This window comes from Mastomys coucha, unplaced genomic scaffold (genome assembly GCF_008632895.1).
Source record: "Mastomys coucha isolate ucsf_1 unplaced genomic scaffold, UCSF_Mcou_1 pScaffold18, whole genome shotgun sequence".
Lineage (NCBI taxonomy): Eukaryota > Metazoa > Chordata > Mammalia > Rodentia > Muridae > Mastomys > Mastomys coucha.
The window spans coordinates 75,366,961-75,385,868 of NW_022196900.1; the positions used below are offsets into that span (position 1 = coordinate 75,366,961).

The 18,908-nt window shown below is 52.5% G+C and overlaps 1 protein-coding gene and 1 long non-coding RNA gene across 4 annotated transcripts in view; one reads left to right on the top strand and one right to left on the bottom strand.

The window, feature by feature from the left end:
- The window catches only part of Slc6a9 (solute carrier family 6 member 9), a 36,031-nt gene that overhangs the window by 9,535 nt on the left and 7,588 nt on the right, over positions 1–18,908 (top strand). The window contains exons 1-4 of one of the 3 annotated variants that reach the window (XM_031378384.1): positions 5,295–5,830; positions 12,149–12,305; positions 12,958–13,089; positions 13,430–13,700. In XM_031378384.1, coding sequence (XP_031234244.1) covers positions 5,786–5,830; positions 12,149–12,305; positions 12,958–13,089; positions 13,430–13,700 — 605 coding nt within the window. In that variant the 5' untranslated portion in view covers positions 5,295–5,785. Of the gene's footprint in view, positions 1–5,294; positions 5,831–12,148; positions 12,306–12,957; positions 13,090–13,429; positions 13,701–18,908 lie in introns of those variants that run through there. The other 2 variants (XM_031378385.1, XM_031378386.1) reach the window with 2 other exon arrangements.
- LOC116096511 lies at positions 17,982–18,880 on the bottom strand. Its single transcript, XR_004121029.1, has 2 exons — positions 18,206–18,880; positions 17,982–18,051 (listed from the first exon to the last, which is right to left on the bottom strand). It is a non-coding gene; the product is annotated as an uncharacterized LOC116096511 (long non-coding RNA).

The window sequence follows — 18,908 nt, forward strand, 5'->3', positions numbered from 1 at the left end:
CCCCCCCCATGCTAGGAGTAAAGAGAGCTTCTGACTCTTTCTCCAGCCCTGTTCAGAACCTCACCAGCCTCTGCCTCAGTCCCTCATGGCTGCTCTAAAGTGAGCCCGCGAACAGATAAAGACGCACAGCCATGCTTAGCCCTCGGTCAAATGCTTGAGGAAGAATCGAGAGTCCCTGGTGGATGGGCCAGGTGGGACTGGATGCAGGAGCGAGAAGAAAGTTGCAGACCCTGTCCTGAGCGCTACGTTGTCTGGGTTTCCCTTTGGGATCCTGTTTCAAGGAGAAACCAAAATGGGCAGTTATTGAGGTGGAAGCCGGTGACAGAGATAGCCCCTTCCCTTAGTGGCCCCCACCCCATCTGTGTCTTCTACTGACTTCTATAGCCAGTTAGAGGCTGCTTGGCTTGAGGTCTCTATTGGGCCCTCTCCAAATGAATTCTGCCTCTCACCAAATATTTTTGTGATTCAAGGAGCTCTGGTCTGGGGAAACAGACTAAGAGAGGTTCAGATCCTTTCTCTACCTTTGTTCAAAGCCTTTAGATGCCAGCCCTTGACCCAGCCCCTTGAGCCTGCTCTAAAGTGACCCACCCCACCCCCTGTTGGAAATGTACCTGGGCCAATCTGAAATCAGGGTCTCAGAACATACACAGATGGGAAGCCACCCCACCTGTACACTCAGTAGAGTGGATTCTGTCTTAGACTCAAAGAGGACCCGACCTTTTCCTCTGAGAAGTCTTAGACTGTTGTAGGCAGTGAATCTCCTGCCATGGAGATTCTGAACTAAGTAAACCCTCTGAACATTCCATGGCTGCACTGCTCTTCTCTGGCATGGCCCTGGAAAGGCTAGACAGACGGGAGAGATGGGGGTAGGGGGTAGGGGGTAGGGTGCATGGGCAGGACAGAGAAGCATGAATCACAAGGTCCTCCAATCCCTGCCCTGGAGGAGCTTCCGGGACCCTGTCCTCTGCTGGCTAGCCAGGCTAGTCTGTCTGTGGGAGGGAGTGCTGCCTTGGGATTCCCATTCCCAGCACTAGGATGTGCCTAAAGATAGCTGAGGCTTGCTTTCCTCCGAGCCCTCTGCCCTTTGGCTTCTACCCATTGCTGCCTTTGAGGCTCATAGCATCTGTCCCATGGGCACCCCCGGTGGATGCGTTTATTCCTGCCTCCCGTTCAGATTTGCTGATGACCTTGGGCTGCTCTATTCTTGGGACTGTTTGGAGCAGATGCTGCCTCTGTTCGGTGTTTGTCTCTAGGATACAGCCTCGGAGGTATATTGGACAGCCATTCCCTGCTAACCCCTACTCTTCTCTCTAACCTGAGAGATACATCAGCGCCTCTTGAATGCTGTGTTTTCCTAAGGCCAAAGGGGTGGGCTGAGGGAGTTCCTTCCCAACAGGCTGTTTCTTGGGATGCCCAGGGAAGTCAGAAGAGGCTGTCGAGGGATGTGCGAGTAAGCTGGTGGCCCTCAGATCTTTCTGGTTCTCTGTGGAAGTTTTGCTCTATTTGTGTCCTGCTGTGTAGAGCGTTGACAGCTAGCATCCTACTATGGAGCCCTTGTTTCTGTCATCCTTTGTCCCAAGTCTGAGCGTGAGGAGCTGGACCTCTCAGGTCTCTTCTGTGTTATCCTTGGTACTTCTGCTTGGCCTCTGGAGCAGGTGTCCCATGGAGAAAGCAAGTCACTTCCCAGCACGTGCCCAGGCCCACATGCTTGCTGCACGTGTCCCTCCCCCCACTTTCAGCCCAGATGGTCTCTGCCAGGCCAGCTCAGCTGCCTTCCTCACGGCTCAGTGGCTCCTAGGACAGGGCCGCAAGAGAACCCAGCTGGCCAGGGTGCCTTGAAGCAGGGGAGCAGCTGGGACGCTTGGGGCCACAGGGGGTGGATGAGGCGGTCGTTGCATGTAGACCTAGAGCCTCTGTACAGGGCAGGACTAGGTCTCCAAGGACAGGAGCTGGAGGAGGGCGCCTAAAACGGACAACACAAGTACCCCCCACCACCCCAGTGTTAGCCTCACCATCTCACACTAAGTTTCCATGTCGGCCATCTTAGTCAGGTGAGCCTTACTTCTTCCCATGTCTTTCAATATACTTATTGCCTTTGACACTGGGAAGCTTGCCAGTCATTCTGACCCCAGGGTTCTTGGTGCCAGAGTTTCTAACTCCCAGAAGGCTCTGCAAGTGCCACAGGCCACCTGAGGCTGCCCCACCCTGACCTGTTCCCTTATATTTTGGCATGAGGATTTGGCTACCTCCTGTCTACAGCCACTATGCAGGTCCTGGCACACAGTGGGTACTGGCTCACCAAGCCTAATCTTGGCATTTAGCAAGTGCTCAGCTAGTACAGGCTTGGCACACAATGGGAGATCACCAAGCAGAGAGGGCTTAGCGCACATTGGACACTCCCTTGGTAAAGGGCCTGACAGGGTTTGGTATAAGTCTCAGCATGTAGCCAATGCCTAGCTAGTACAGACTTAGCACATGTTGGCTGTTCCCCTTAGCCCAGGGCCCACCATCCAGTGGGTGTTCATGGAGCATGGTGCTGGGTACACAGTGGGTATTTAACCACATCTCAGGATTTGGCGCACACAGGTTATTCGTGTAGTGGAAGACCCTAGACAGTAGTTCACACAACATGAGCTGACACACAGAGCTCTCAGTATTGGACATGACACATAGTAGGCACCTTTCTGACAGAAGCAGAGGAGCACACAGTGGGTGCTTTCCTAGTACACATCTGGCACATATACATTCTTCAGGCCTTGGACTTGGCAAGCAGCAGAAACTTGGCTATTGCAGGTCCTATCGTACAGCGAGTGCTTTCCTAACAGAGACTGCACACAGTGAGGTTTTTTTTTCTCAGTACACACCTGGATTGCAGTGTATTTCTTTCAACATTATGCTTAGCACTCAGTGGGCACTCTGCTGACACAGGCTGTGGGTCACAGTACCTGCTTTCCTAGCATAGGGATTGACACACGCAGAACTTGTCTTAGCTCAGAAACCACACATGCAATAGGGAAGTGCCCTTCTGGCCGAAATAGACTAGGCAACAGTCTCCCATTGGTCCCGATGTGTAAAGGCTATACATGCAAAATGGAATATCGAGGTCCAAAGGGGAAAGGGCCGGGCTTCTGGGTCCCTCCTCCTTTCCTCTCATCGTCCTTGTAGCCCGTCTTCTCAGCTCTGCAGCCTCATCTCCTCTCACACAGCTCCTGCTAGCCTTCCCTACACCCCACATGCCTTAGTCCCAGCTCAGCAGGACCTTCTCTCTAGAGCCACAGAGGACAAGGTCCCTAGACTCCTTGCCCCTCTGGATGCATGCCCACTCTTATTAAGAAAAGTCAGAGTCTGGGGCTGGGGGAGTCGGCTTCCTTAAGTGGGGATGGAGCAGCTGGATTCCACTAATGAGGCCTCATTACGGCCAGGGCCCAGCTGGGCTGCTGCCTCCTGTCCCCATGGCCAGAGCCAGGGAAAGCCATCCAGCCAGGGCTGCCTGTTCTGGGCACCCAGCCCAGTGCAGGGCAGCCAGAGCCCAGAGCCCACCCTGGGTGGAAGTGAGCATTTGGGCATCATGGGTGACTGGGCCTTCCTGGAGCCAGTGGCCCAGCCAAGGCCTTGGCCTTCAGTCTGTGCCTGCAGGAAGTCAGGGAGTGTCTAGGGGCCTTACTCTATGACACAGACCCAGTGGGCAGCTGTGTTAGTGGGGTCTGAAGCCACATAGGAGACTTACTTATGCAAGGCCCACACAAATTGGAGAGCAGAGTGTGCTGAGCTCATGGGGCTCCTGAGAGGCCAGTGTTAGTAGGTATGGAGTGTTTAGGCGGAGCCTGGCTCATAGAAAGCACCTTGTAGGTACCATCTATCTGTCTATTACCAACTCTAACTGGCTTCGGTTAGGGGTACACATTATCCTAGTTTAGAGAAGCAGAAACTGAAAGCAGAGAGTTGAGCAAGCTGCCTAGTTAGTTATATGTGGTGAGAGACTGGACATCTGGGGTTTGAACCTAGGTCTGCCTCATTGTTTTGCTTGTTTGGTTGGTTTGGTTTTTGAGATAGGGTTTCCTCAGCCTTTGATGTCCTGGAACTTGTTTTGTAGACCAGGCTGGCATTGAACTCAGAAATCAACTTGGGTGTTGGATTCAAAGGTGTGTTTTACTACCACATGGCTAACCTGCCTGATTTTTAAGCCTGTGCTTTTTTTTTTAAAGATTTGTTTTACTTCTTAAAATCACGTGTCTGCTGGGGTGGGGAGTACATGCATGTAAGTGCAGGAGTCTGTCGAGGCCAGAAGAGGCTGTCGGCTCCTGTGAGACACCTGATGTGAGTGTTGGGAACCAAAGTTGGGTCCTCTCTAAGAGCAGTGTGTACTCTAACCACTGAGCAATCTCTCCAGTCCCAGACCCTATACCATTATGACCCCCCCCCCCCAATGAGGTCACACTTAACAGACTCCCAGGAGAGCTGTGCTTATACTGGAATCCATTCATCCTTCTAGTTGCCGGTTATTGGCTAAGCCCCCACTGTGTGCCAGGCCTTTGAAGTCTTAGCAATCTCCAGAGGGATGTGTACCTTCTTAGTACCAGTACTGTGCCTACCTTCCCAAGTGTCTGGCTTATGGTGTCTGGGTACCAGCAAGGGACTGAGCAATGAGTATGGCCTCAGAGGAGAGCGATTGCATGGGTTACGTGATGGAGGCTGACACACAGTACTCTCTTAGAACCAGATGTGGCACACAGTAGGTCTTTTCTAACACAGAACCTGGCATACGGGTCAGGTGTGGCTAACATCCACCACAGTCATGAGACATTGCTAGAATTACCCAGCCTACTCTTGAGATGCCAGGCAGTGCAGCTCAAAGCCCCACAGGTCATTATTCCACACCCGCCTCCCTTGGTCTGGACTTGGTTTTTGTTTTTGTTTTTTGTTTGCTTGTTTGTTTGTTTGTTTTCAAGACAGGGTTTCTCTGTGTAGCCCTGGCTGTCTTGGAAGTCACTCTGTAGACCAGGCTGGCCTCGAGAACTCAGAAATCTGCCTGCCTCTGCCTCCCAAGTGCTGGGCATTAAAGGTGTGCACCACCACCGCCTGGCTGGTCTGCACTTTGCAATGAGCACAGTCTTAGTCAGTGCTGTTTTTCTTAAGGTAATGGCACAGTCACTAGGCCGTCGCCACAGCCTTCAATGAAGACACCCTGTCATCTGGGTTAGTTGGGAAATCCTCAGTTTACCAGAAACAGGTGCAATGGTGGGACCCCGTATCTCCTAGTCTATACCACTCACTTACTCTAAATTCTGCGTGCTGTGAGCCGTGCCCTCCACCTTCCTGTTCCAGTACCATCAGCAGAGCCTATAGGGAACAAAGCCCATCACCCATCGGTAGCCACCTGCCCTTCTAGGATCCCACTGGTACCCAGCCTGCGGGCTCAGCTCTAGAAGACAGCTCTCTGAAAGGATAAGCCATTCCACTGCCCTGTCATACTGTGTGTGTGTGTGTGTGTGTGTGTCTGTGTGGTATTTCTAGTTACTTGCTGAAAACAAGGGAATACTACAATAGCCCCATGCCTCATTCTCCAGCTCTGGAGCACCCTCGCTGGGCTGCATCAGGACTGGCCAGAGGGGGAGGGCCAGAGAGGGGGTAGGCTGAGCTTGGGGAGGAGATGAGGTGAAAGTAATTGACGCTGCCCAGCCCGGCAGTGGGAGAGGCAGGGGATGTGTCGTCAGTGTCGTGCTGGAGCTGGCAGAGGTGTGAATGATCGGTGGAGACACGCGTGCTGTGAGTTGCTCGTCCCAGGATGGCTGCGGCTCATGGACCTGTGGCCACCCCTTCCCCAGAACAGGTCAGTCACCTTCCAGAAGGTCAAGGCCCCCCTCCCTGGTACCAGGCAGGCTTGGTGGCTAGGTTGGTGGTGGGGCAAGGGACTAAGTGGTCTGTGCCAGGAGGGGCAGGCACAGCCAGTGAGTGAGACAGACACCAGCCAAAGTGACCCAGAAAGCTAGGACTGCAAAGGAGTGCAGGAAGAGTTAGTTGTGCGGTGGGGGTAAGAGGGAGGCGAGTGGGGGGTGTTAGGGCTCCCCCAGCCCAAAGACCTGCTGAGAATCTGCCCCGAGTATCAAAGCTACATTGTCCCAGCTCCCGGGGAGACGGGCCGGAGGTGCCCAGGAATTGTACTAATCAATACAGCCTCATTGTCTGTGCCACGGCAGTTACTCCTATGGGGAGAGAGGGTGTGGGGGGACAGGGAGTGTGGTACATGGGCTCAGTGGTGAGAGCTGGGGGGAAGGGGACAGGCAGAAGTCTCTGCTGGAAGGAGAGAGAGACCCTTTGGAGCATTTGCCAATGTCCAGGGCTAGTGCCCGCATGGGCTGGGAGCTGTGTATCCTCAGCCTTGGAAGTTGAGACTTGAGCAAAGATGAGAGACACAGTACAGCTAGCCTAACGGCGGTGAGGGTGAAGGGGGCTGGGAAGGAAGGCTGCCCTTCTCCCCTGGAGGACATCCTGACTTGACCTTCGAAAGTCAAGAGAAGGGATGTCCTCGGAGGCTGTGTGGGGCTGGTTTTGGAGAAGCGTTATGTAGACTGTTCTCAAACTTCAGGACTTCCTAGAGCCAAGGAACCAGAGCCACTTCCCAGAGTACCATCCTGCTGCCAGCTGATGAGGCAGAGGCTGCCCACAGCTGCCTCTGCGCAGTCTTCCAGGCAGGAAGGTGAGGGCATAGCAGGGCCTACCCAGCATCCTCCATCACTCTCTCCAGGACCTGGAACAGAGCCTGGCATGCTTAGGGTGCCGGTCTTCTGTCTGCTGCCTGCAAAATTGGCAGGTCACTCTCTGTCAATCAGGGCTCTGTAATGAGCCAGGACCAGGTATTTCCCTGCCTCTCTTAGCTACCATATTCGGGCCTGGACTCTGCAGGTGCCTAGAAGGGGTCTTGGGAGGGGCCTGGCATTGTTCTGAGCATTCCTGGAATGAAGAATACACTCAGGATGGGACAGATTTTATCACTTCTGTCCCCCGTCACCCCAGCCTCTGGCTGTCTCACAGCTAGGTTTCCAAGGCCAGAGATGAGGTATGGGGTTGAGTGTCTCAGTCCCACTTGATGTCCTGCAGGCGAAGGATGGAAGCCTACTATTGCACACGTGCTGCTGGAGAGCCACTGTGTGCACCGATGTCAGGAGGAGAGCATTTGGAAGAATAGGAGCAAAGCCTTGGGGTGCTTTGGGATCTTCTGAGGCAGCACTGACTGTAATAGATGCTCTGCCTCCTTTCTCCACTGGGGCTCCAAGCAAGTTGCCTGGGATCTGATTTGGTTCCAAGTCAGTCTGGGATGCGAGGTCTTGCCTGCTCTCCTCCATTAAGTTTATCTTGGAAACACTTCATCCCATGAGCAAACCCTGGGGCCAGAGAGTCCCGAACAAGAAGCCTGCTGGGTCCCAGAGGAGCCTGCCTGCCAGGGCAGCTCCAGAGTTCTTCCGTATCCACGGAGGGCAGGCAGAGGGAGTTCACAATTCACAAAAATAATCCACTGAATGCTGACCTAGGAGGGTGGGAGTCCCCAGCCAGAGCAGAGGCGCAGCTCGGATTCCAGGGCTGGGTTTCTGTGTCCACGTGAGGAAGAAATGAGGGGCTCCTACCTCATATTGGCTAGAGTTACATCAGAGCTGGGCCTGCTTGCTATCCCTTGATACTTTTCTCATAAAACTTTTTTGTTTGTTTGTTTTTTTAAAAGCTAGATGTAGTGGCTCACACTTGTAATCTTAACATTCAGGAGGCCAAGGCAGGTTCACTGTGAGTTTGAGGCTAACCTGGGCTACAGAGTGAAAGCTTTGGGGGAAAAAAAAGAAATCTATAAGGCTGGTGGGCACTAATGGGAGGTGGGGGTGGGGAGACATTCAGAAATAGTTGAGTTGAGGCTGTGAGATAGCTCAGCGAATAAAAACACTGCACAAGTCTCAAGAATTGAGTTTGATCCAGGGATCCCAAAATGGGAGAGGAGAACCAATTCCTGAAGAGTTCTCTGACCTTTACGTGCACATTGGGGCACGCACGCACGCACGCACGCACGCACGCACGCACGAGTACACGTACATTCTCTTTCTCCCTCTCTTAGTATTAAATATTTAAAAGGTTTTCTTGTTATTTTGTTATAAAGAAATAGCTGAACTGCACATGAGGTAGAGCCATGGATCATTGGTAGACCTGAGGAGGTAGCCTGGACTAAAAACCTCCAGCAGTCTGTCCTCTGGTTCTTGAGATAGGGACACTGAGATACCTATGGTAGAAGGGACTTGCCCCAGCTGCTAGGGAGCAGGTTCTAGACTACCTAGGCCCTAACTACCTAGGTCCTAACTTCCTCTCTTGGCCAAGCCTGGGGCCTAGTGGGAGATCTCGATCCCAACAACTCCTCCAGCAAATAAAGGCAGGCAGAGGTCTGTGTAGGGACTCCCGTGAGCGACTGGACTCCGTTCAGACAGCCAGGCGCAGATGGTGGGGTTGGTATCCTCACAGAGACTACAGTTCTCATGTGAAGAGGAATACTTCAGCCTTCATGGCTGGCTCTGTACACAGACGAGCGTGTGTACACGTGCCCATGCATGTGTGTATGCACGTGTCAGTCAGGTTTCCCCACTCGGTTGCGGGAAGAAAGCTCTCAGTCCATTGTGCCCAGCCTGAGGGAGCGTAGGCACCTGGTAAGGTAGCCTTTCCTGTAGAACCACCTGGTCAGGCCATGGTCTTTCAGGCAAGAGCTGCCAGGAGGGGTGGCAGTGTACAGACAGAGTCAGAGGAACTCGTCATAAGGAGCCTCAGCCATCTCATTCCCCACTAAAGAATGAGCGGGTGGGAGAGAGGAAAGGCATCGAGGTGCAGCCAGGGTGACATGCGGTGGGCAGGGCACGACTGGAACTCGGCCCGTCCAAGTTCTTAGGCAGCGGCCAGGCAGACAGTCTGGGTCAAACCGTGAGCACAAAGGGCTTCGTTCTTTCGTAGGCATTTCAGAGCCAAAGGAATGGTTAATATTAGTGATGAAGCAGGTCAAGGAAAAGGAGGGTCTTAAAATAGGAAAGATGATTCAAGGAGGGCAAGAAATTATACGGCATTGAAAATATGGAGCTGGGCTAACCCTGTGGTAAAGTGTTTGCTGAGCAGACTCTAGAATACACACACACACACACACACACACTCCACGTGGGTGGGGGTGTGAGAGGTGAGAGTGAGTGAGCCCTTTCCTGGATTGATTTGCTGATGGAGGGCTCTCCAGAGGAGAGTTAGACAAAGAACAGATTTGAAGCACTCAAGAAGCCCCCATAGAAAGGTGAGCTTTCTCTGTTGACTGAGAATTTAGACCATCTAGCTTCTTAAGATGTACCCAGGATCGAGGCCAGGGGCCAATGATGAGTGAGGCTCCTCACATGGGTACCACCATGCCATCAGGATGAACAAGAGAAGGGGATCCTGTCTTCAGACAGCCCTAATTTCATCAATATTGTCTTGTCAGTGCCTAGTGACAGGCCCCGGTCTAGCGCCTATCCTGGGGCGTCAGCTTCCCTCATTGTGTGCTCCACGGAATCAGTTAGCACACGGCTCACTGGTGTGCAGGCCCAGTCGTATTTGTCTTGCCAGCTAAACCCTGGCTTTTGAGGACTGGAGGAGCCTATGGCACATGCCTGGGGACTTTGCACGCCCCCTCCCATCAATCCTCTGACCCCCTTAGACAGGGAAAGAGTAGAATTTGGGGATTCAAATATGGTTGGAGAGGCCAGGAGTCTGCTCCTTGTGGTCCTGGATCAGAAGAGAGGCTTTGAACTTACTTTTGGAGAGATGGAGGGCTTTCAGGGACCTTGCCCTTTCCTTGTTCTGGACCCTTAGTTGTCCCTTTACAACGGGAACTACTGTCCTGTGAGCGGACCCTTAGACTCCGGGGCTGCCACAGTCCTGCATTGTGCTCCTAAGTAAACAAGTCCGGGACAGAATAAAAGTGTTATTGTAGGGTCACCAGATAGGAGCCCCATGTGGCTGATTCTTGTTTGGGTGCAGATAGATCACCCCAAGCTGGCCCCACACCCTTCAAAACATGGTCTTTTGGTCCTGTGGTATACGTACACCTGCCCCAAGATCCCAGAGGTGGTGATGTGGGATTCCATAGGGGTGTGTGGCAGAAAGCATACCAAAGCTGGTGCCACCATTTCCAAGCATACCATTCCCAAGTCCCTTTATAAACCAGCAAGCCTCGCCTGGACCTCACCCTACATTTTCTCTTTGGGTTTGTGTACTTTTGGGGCTTTGAGAAACTCCATTTTGTGGTCATGCTAAAGTTGCATATAGGACAACGACGAGGTATGCTCGTTTGTTTGCTGTTTTTGGTTTTTTTCAAGACAGGGTTTCTGGGTGTGTAATAACATTGGCTGTCTTGGAACTTGCTTTATAGATCAGGCTGGCCTCAGACTCAAAGAGATCTGCCTGTTCTGCCTCCCAAGTGCTGGAATTAAAGGTGTGTGCCACCGCACTTGTTGGTGTGCACTCTTAGTTCATTAATGCCTTCTAGCACTGTATTGTTTCCAACTGAGTTGACATTGCCTGGCACATAGTAGGGGATTTGTAAGTCTTGATATTTGGTGAATGAACCAGTGAATGAATGAATGAATGAGCAAGTGAGTTAATGAGTGCAGAAGCCTTTAGCTTGCCAGTTTGCTCTGGGTGCTCTGGGAGTGAGTCCCCCTCCCTAATTCCTGGTGCTGTGCCCTACAGCCTCCTTTGAGGAACTGAAGGGCAACATTTTCTGAGCTGAACTGGATACACAGGACAGTCCTCCCCACCAACAGTGCTCATCTACCGGGCGGGCCTGCGTGCTACCCAGATCTGCATTCCTTACAGGTCTTTTCAAAAGGCACCAGTGCCCCAGTGAAGCCATTCAGCTTTGTCTGCCAATATTAGGGTCTGAGAGTGTATCAGAGCGGCAGGCCACCTTTCTAATCATTGGTGAGTGGCTGCTGAACTTGAAGATATCACTTTCACATGACAGTGTCTTGCCAGTCAGTCTCTTGGCCACACTGCTCCAGCCTTGATCCAAATGTCTTTTAGAGGAATTCCTGTCCTTTCCTCTCAGCATCGTAGCTCATCTCTGGCAAGCTGTTGGTGTACAAGGACTCTGTGTGTATTTCTTTACTGGTGACTCCCAGGGTCCTTAAGCTTCCTAACGACATTCTCAGGCCTCTCAAGTTTGATTTATGGTGGTTGATTCCCACTCATAACGGGAGAGGGCGAGGCAAGGAGTGGCTTTGGGGAAGGGGGACACACTAAGAAACTTTCAGAGGTAGTTCTACATCTGAAGAAGGGGCTCCTCATGGAGTGTCCTCAGTGGGTCCTGGACAGCTTAACCCAGCACTTCCCACATGCAGGCAGAGTACCCATCAGGGATTCATCTGCAGGCCACCCTCATTCAGTGACACCCTTTCCTGGAACCACCTCGGTTTCCTCTAGCAGAGCCTGTCCTCAAAGTCTGGCATGGTGCCCACAACTCTGGTCTCCTGTCCTAACTCATAGCCCAGCATCTCCTGCTGTGGCTCAAGTCAGTTCCCTCTGATCTCCAGTATCCCACCCAGGTCTGGCCTAGCCTAGCTTCATAACCCCCTCTTCCGCCCAGGCCTGCTCACCACGCACCCCCAGGAAGAAGCCTTCGCTAGGGATCAGTCTAGCCACCGACTGCCCATGGGCAGCGTGCTTAGCCTGGTGATGTGGTAGGCGGCGGGTGGGGGGTAGCTGTCCGGACACAGGCCCCTTTGTGCCCAGCTTGACTTGGCTGCTTGGTATGAGGCTCAGCTGTTCCTAGGTCCTTAGCCTGAGAGGAATGGCAAGGGTTTAGGAGGGTTAGGGGGCCCTTGGTTCAGGCTCCCTCCTCAGTGCCCTTTCCTACTGTAACCAGTTCCTCAGGTGGCCTGGTATACCTGGCATAGAGTGCTGAGGGCTGGGCACCATCTGGCAGCTGTACCTCTCCTCCTCTTCTGCCAGGCCAGCCCTCAACTCCTGCCAGCAGAGAGGAAGCCCTAGGATGTGTGGTAGGATGACATGGAGGTTCAAAGAAAAACCACTGGGGGAGACTCAGAGGGTCAGACACGGGGCACAAATGCCTTTACTGATGGTAGCTTCTTTCCTGTCCCTACAGAATGGTGCTGTGCCCAGCGAGGCCACCAAGAAGGACCAGAACCTCACACGGGGCAACTGGGGCAATCAGATCGAGTTTGTACTGACGAGCGTGGGCTATGCCGTGGGCCTGGGCAATGTCTGGCGTTTCCCATACCTCTGCTATCGCAACGGGGGAGGTACCCAGTGGGCACAGGGCAGGGACCACCCAGTTGGGAAGAGCCCACCCACCAGGCCTTGGGCCACCGACTCCCCAGAACAGACACCACTCCAGAAAGAAGCTGGCCTCTGGCGCTGGTGTTCACCCCCATCCCTTAGGCATATTTTGCTTAAGGTGCAGACCATCCTCAGATCTAGCCAGCCTGTTTTCTGTGCCTGATCTGCTAGACTGTTCCTTGAAAGCTAGAAGTAGAGAAAATCGCTTGAATTTCCTGGGTTCCCTGTCTTAGCACCCCATATTTTAACAGCCCCTCATATAATACAGAGATATTTGAGGATCTCAGTGATGTACGTATGTGTACCTGTGTGTGTGTGTGTTTGTGCGCGAGCGTGTGCAGTGTGTGTGATCAGTTGGTTAAAGTAGCAAATCCTACCCCAACGTGGAGGCTCTGGGGCAGGATTTTTCTGCAGAGCAGACTTCCTAGGAGCCTCCGTTCCGTTCAAAGGCAGGGCAGGGAATGTGTGTCCTCCCCTGACTGCTGCTGCTCAGTGCAGGCACACTCCTGTCCCAGTACTAGTGAAGCACAAAGGTTTCACTGCGGGTTTGGAGCAGAGGACCCGGGGAGGGATACCTGGAGCCCACCCTGAGCCTGACCTCCTCCTCTGTGCCAGGCGCTTTCATGTTCCCCTACTTCATCATGCTGATCTTCTGCGGGATTCCTCTCTTCTTCATGGAGCTCTCCTTCGGCCAGTTTGCAAGCCAGGGCTGCCTGGGGGTCTGGAGGATCAGCCCCATGTTCAAAGGTGAGGTTCTGACGGGGCTCGTTCAGACGCGCACGTGCATGTCCATGCACTTGGAGGGCGACTTGTCCATCTGTCCAAACATGAGCATCCCCTGTGGAGACTCAGTGCTGACCCCAAGCTCAACATCAATGGCCAAGGCTGCGGACACATGCTGGCTGGAGCACATTTGTATTTACTTGGCCCCCACCTTTGCCTCCTGCCACGCATAGACATAAAACTCCTTTCCTCCCCTAACTTATCAAGGCCTGCACCTTCCCATCTTGAGCTCTCCATCCAAAACTGTCCCTGGGGCATTAGGAACTGTTAACCCTCAGTGGTGCTCACTGTGCTTTTCCCACAGGCGTGGGCTATGGCATGATGGTGGTATCCACATACATCGGCATCTACTACAATGTGGTCATCTGCATTGCTTTCTACTACTTCTTCTCATCCATGACGCACGTGCTGCCCTGGGCTTACTGCAATAACCCCTGGAACACACCCGACTGTGCCGGTGTGCTGGATGCTTCCAACCTCACCAATGGCTCCCGGCCCTCTGCCCTGTCTGGCAACCTATCTCACCTGTTGAACTACACCTTTCAAAGGACCAGCCCCAGCGAGGAGTACTGGAGGTGAGGGGACCGGGTGACAGCCCTTGGACCTCTTATCCCCATCCGGCAGCCATGTCTTCTTCATCATCTGCACGTAGTGTCTGCTACCCAGGGGGCAGAGGTGGGGTTGAAATGGCAGACAGAGGACCATGGAAGGCTTGAAGGTGAACTGGGAATCCTTACAGAGTAGCAGTAGAGGAGGGCTCTGGGGAACTTGAGTCTCCAGGGGCCAGTCAGGGCAAGGGGAGATAGCATGTTATGGCGAGTGTCATGAGGGGAGGGTCCCAGAGGACCAGAGGTCATTCTCAAAGCTGTGGGGAGCCTACTCCATTGAGACCTGCATGGATGGACAGATCCTGTGGGCTTTGAGGTGGCCTTGAAGGGGCACTGTGCTCATAGAGAACTAACAAGAGTTAAGCTTCCTCTTCATACTGTAGAACAAAAGGAGCCGTGGACATTCACTAAGCCAGGGATGTCAGGACAACCAGACCCATTCTGTTCAGAGGAAACAAAGAGACTAGTGTCTCTGGGCCCTCTGAAGGAAGGCACTAGTGTCTGTCTGGACCACCTTATCCCAGCTGGTAGGTGGAAGGCCCAGTGGGGTATTCTTCCTACATCTTACTGGAGAGTCCTGGTGCAAAGGACCCTTGGATGTGGGAGGTAGGCCTCATCTACTTATTCTGCAGGCGTCTGTGGCATCTGTGGTATCTGCTCTAAAGGCTCTGTGTGCCCATGGCAGGGGTAAAATGGTTGAGAGCCTCTGCACCAAAGAAATCATAGTCTGTGGGGAAACATAGTACAGTATATTAGGAGCGGGTACCCTGGCACAGAGGTATGGAAGTGGCACCAAGAAGGTGCTGGGGATAAGGGGAACTGATGATAACTGCTCAGAAATGGGAGAGAGAGGTTAGGAGGAATTAGGAGGAATCCTCGAGTATGTGGGCAGAGGCCACGAGGAGGCAAACTGAAGCTGAGATTGGGGACAAATGGGACATGGAGAAAACAGGCAAGGATGGCATCCATCACATGGTGCCAGCTTCTACGGCAGCCTCAAGGCTTGACACTTTTCGGGCTGTGAGATGGAGGCCAAAGGTGAGGTGCGCATGGGCACACGGAAGTTGTAGCAGGTCCTCTTAAGTCCAGTCTTGAAAATGCAAATCCCACACAGCTGTGGGAAGGGCCACTCCCAGAGAGGAGATGGGAGAGAGAGCGAGGCAGACATCACCCCCAGTCAGATGAGCTGTTCGCCAGGGATGTGATGCGCACTGGGCAGCTTGACCCGGATGGAAGGCAGCATATGAACTTCCCTGCCGCTCCCAAAAGCACGAACCCTGCTGCATACCAACCTTAGCCCAGGCAGATGCTACAGTGTTGCCTGCCTCAGGGGCAAAGCTCCTGAGACTTTAGCCAGTGAAATCAGTGGGGACTAGCTCTCAGAGAATCTGCCTAGGGAGGCATACTGAGGGGACAGCTGGGCCCTGCTCCGCACCTGGGGCTGTGCCAGGCCTACCTAACTAGCTCAGTTCCTAACCCCCAGTGGCTCCCTGCTGCCACCTCCTGGAGAGCCTGGGAGGATTTTTTTTCCCCCTGCTCTACTAGTGATTGAACACTGCCCCATGCCCAGATCCATGCCTGTTAGGCAAATGCCTTATCCCTGAGCTCTATCCCTAGCCTTCTTTTTACATTTTCATTTTGAGGTTGGTCTTGAACTTGTGTTCCTCCTGCCCAAGCTCTAGAGTGGCTGAGGTTACTGCATCAACAGGTCTGGCTGAGAAATCGTCCTTAAGAGAGCAGTGTGGTTGGAAGGAGCCAGTGGGCAGATTTAGCTAGCATGTCTAGGGCCCTGTGTTGGGTTCCCTAGCACCACAGGAGAAGAGCAGAGCTGCCCGGGGCCTCACTGATTAGAGGATGGAGGGGAACTGGTACGCCTACCTCCCAGGTGACAATGCATTATCTTAGTAAGTCTTGTTAGCTCTGTTTTCGGACTTAAAGACTGACATCCGAGGTTAAGAAACCAAACGGTTGCCAGGCGGTGGTGGCGCATGCCTTTAGTCCCAGCACTTGGGAGGCAGAGGCAGGTGGATTTCTGAGTTCGAGGCCAGCCTGGTCTACAGAGTGAGTTCCAGGACAGCCAGGGCTACACAGAGAAACCCTGTCTCGAAAAACAAACAAACAAACAAAAAAGAAACCAGACAGTTCTGGAGGTGGCTGGGCTGTGTGCACCTGGGCCCATCCTGGCTCTGCCTGGTTGTCCAGTCCCAGGCTGGTGGTGCTCTGCCAGTGTTCCTAGTCTGAGGTGTTCCTTTGAAAACATGATGCTGGGCATGATGCTGGTCAGTGGTGGCACATGCCTTTAATCCCAGCACTTGGGAAGCAGAGGCAGTCAGGATTCCTGAGTTTGAGGCCAGCCTGGTCTACAGAGTGAGTTCCAGGACAGCCAGGGCTATACAGAGAAACCTTGTCTCGAAAAAACAACAACAACAAAAAAGTGGCATGATGTAGTTACCAGTTTATGAATGAAGACAGCAGGCTACCAGGAAGATAAGGATGGCTGGGGTATGGCTCCGTGGTAGAGCTTGCCTAGTGCTTGAGGTCCTGGGTTTGATCTCCAGTACCTAAACAAAAATAGTCAGACAGACAGAGGTGTCTTTAAACCGAGAGAATCTGGAAGGTCAGGCTTCCAGCCACTCCTCCCTGCTCCCCCCCCCCCGTCGTGCCCTCTCTCCGGACTTGTTCTACACTCTTCTGTGCTGGTCTGAGCACTGCTTCCAGCCTCGAAGCGCATGATCAGCCTCCCGGCTCCACAGCCTCTGTGACAGCCAGCACTCGACACAATGGACTCTGATCTCAGCCCCACCCTCACCCACCCTGGTGTCTCATGCCAACTTCATAGTCACACTGACATCTCAAGTCCTGGGTCTCCCACTGGACTGCTGTGTGTTCACGGGAGGCTACCAAATCTCCCTAAGTCTTGGGTGTTCACCCCTCAAATCTGGATGGCTCCAATTCTTCTCTCATTGCTGCAGAGGTGAAACATGCTGACTTGGCATAAAAACCAGAGCTCAGCAGCAAGGGCTCAAGGGGCTGGAGCTGTGAAGAACCAGAAGAGGGGTCTGTCTCCTCAAGCCAGTTACTGTGCACTCAAGGAAACGCAATCTCTATATAGCTCTGTATCTCTGGAGTTTAGGGCTTTTTGTTTGTTTTGTTTTGTTTTTGACATAGGGTCTTATATAGCCCTGACTGGTCTGAATTACCTTTGTAGAACTAGGCTAGCTTTGAACTCACTGAGATCCTCTTGTCTCTCTGCCTCCTAAATGCTGAGATTAAAGGCCCATGTATCACATCTGCCCCCCCCCCTTTTGAGGCGGGATCTTACTCATATCTGGAGAAATGTCAAGCAGGAAAAGAGGTGACTGTGGCGGCCTACCTCTAATCTCAACCACTGGGAGGCTGAGGCAGGAGGGTCATAAATTTAAAGCCAAGTTGAGCTACCTAGTGGACTTAGTCTCAGTAAAGTAAAAGTGGGGGTGGGAGTGGGGTGAGTGAAGGCAGAATAATTCTTTTCTTTTTCTTTTTTTTTTTTTAAAGATTTATTTATTCATGTATGTAAGTACACTGCAGCTGTCTTCAGACACTCCAGAAGAGGGAGTCAGATCTTGTTTTTGGATGGTTGTGAGCCACCATGTGGTTGCTGGGATTTGAACTCAGGACTTTGGAAGGGCAGTCAGTGCTCTTAACTGCTGAGCCATCTCTCCAGCCCGGCAGAATAATTCTTAAGAGGGCATGCTTCAAGAGCCAGCTTATAAATAAGTCACGTTCCAAGCGCTCTGAGGTTAATTGTTTGATCTCAAAAGCACATGGTCCAAAGAAAAACAAGAACTAAATGTGGTACAACCTAAAATAACGCTAGAATTCATTCCTTGGTTCCCAGGCTAACCATCTAAGCTCTGCGGTCCCAGTACAGTAATGCTGTACTCGTGCAATAAAAATAACATCGAATACTGCCATTTTAGCATGTGTTATTAGGCAAAGTTTATTTTTTAAATCCTTTAAGTGAAAAAGGTTTTCTTAACTTGAATGTTGACACTTGGGAAAAGTGATTCAGTAGAAGCAGAGGGAGCCTGTAGTTATTCTGAAGGTCCTACCTCACGAACACTGGTGTCTTAACATAGGAACCCAGGCAGGCCTGGCCTGGGCTCCCTGGAGCCCTGGTCCGTTGCCTTCAGCTGTGAATGGCCTTGTCTGTTTATCTCAGTGGGCCAATAGAGTTGTTTTCTGTGTGTGCTCCGAAGGTGAAAAAGGCAGGGAAGCAAGGCCAGAGTGACCCTATGGCTCCTGGACTTGACCACGCTGACTGCCGACTCCTGTGTGGCTGAGCAAGGAAAGGGTCATGTCAGCCTCAGATACTGACAGTTGGGAGAGTTGGGCAGAGCGGGGAGAAGTCAGACAGGGCCCTCTACGGGCCATGCTGTTAAGGGTGGGCTGGGAGGAAGGGAGGAAGCCAAAAGGAGGCAGTTTGAGTATACTTGGGTGGTCAGGCAGGCAGGTCAAGCAAACACCAAGTCCATGAAGATCCAGAGTCCTATCCCATCTCAAGTCATTAAACATGTCTGCATGAGGTTTGAAAGCTGATGTGGGCATAGCTAAGGATGCTGAGCAGGCAGGGAACAGCCTCCAAATGAGTCCTACACTGACAGGGAAGAAAGGAGCCTGTTTTCCCTAGTTATCCCGTGTCTCGGGCTGCTGTTGCGATCCTATTTGCAGATGAAGAAACCGAGGCTGGAGGGGGCCTTCCTTACCTCCTTCTCACCGCTAGCCTCAAACGTTCATGAGCCTCTCTCCTTTCTGCCACCCAACCCATTTGCCACAGTGCCCACTCGCTCAAGATCAAATTCTGTCTGTCAGTGGCAGGCACTGGGGATGTACGGCCAGGAACAAAGTGAGCAAAAACTCCTGCGATTGAAAAGGACAGTGGACAGAAGCCATAAAAAGAGTTGGGGTTGTAGCTCAGTTGGTAGAATGCCTTCCTTGCATTGCATGCACGAAGCCCTCAGCACCCCATAAAATCTGGCAAGCCGGTACAAACCTGTAATCCCAGTATTCAAGCAGAGGAAGTGGTAGGATTCTAAATTCAAAGTCATTCTCATCTATACAGTCAAGACCACCCTGGGTGACACGAGCCCTTGTCTCACATAAAGCAAACAAACCATCAATAGCAAAACATATATA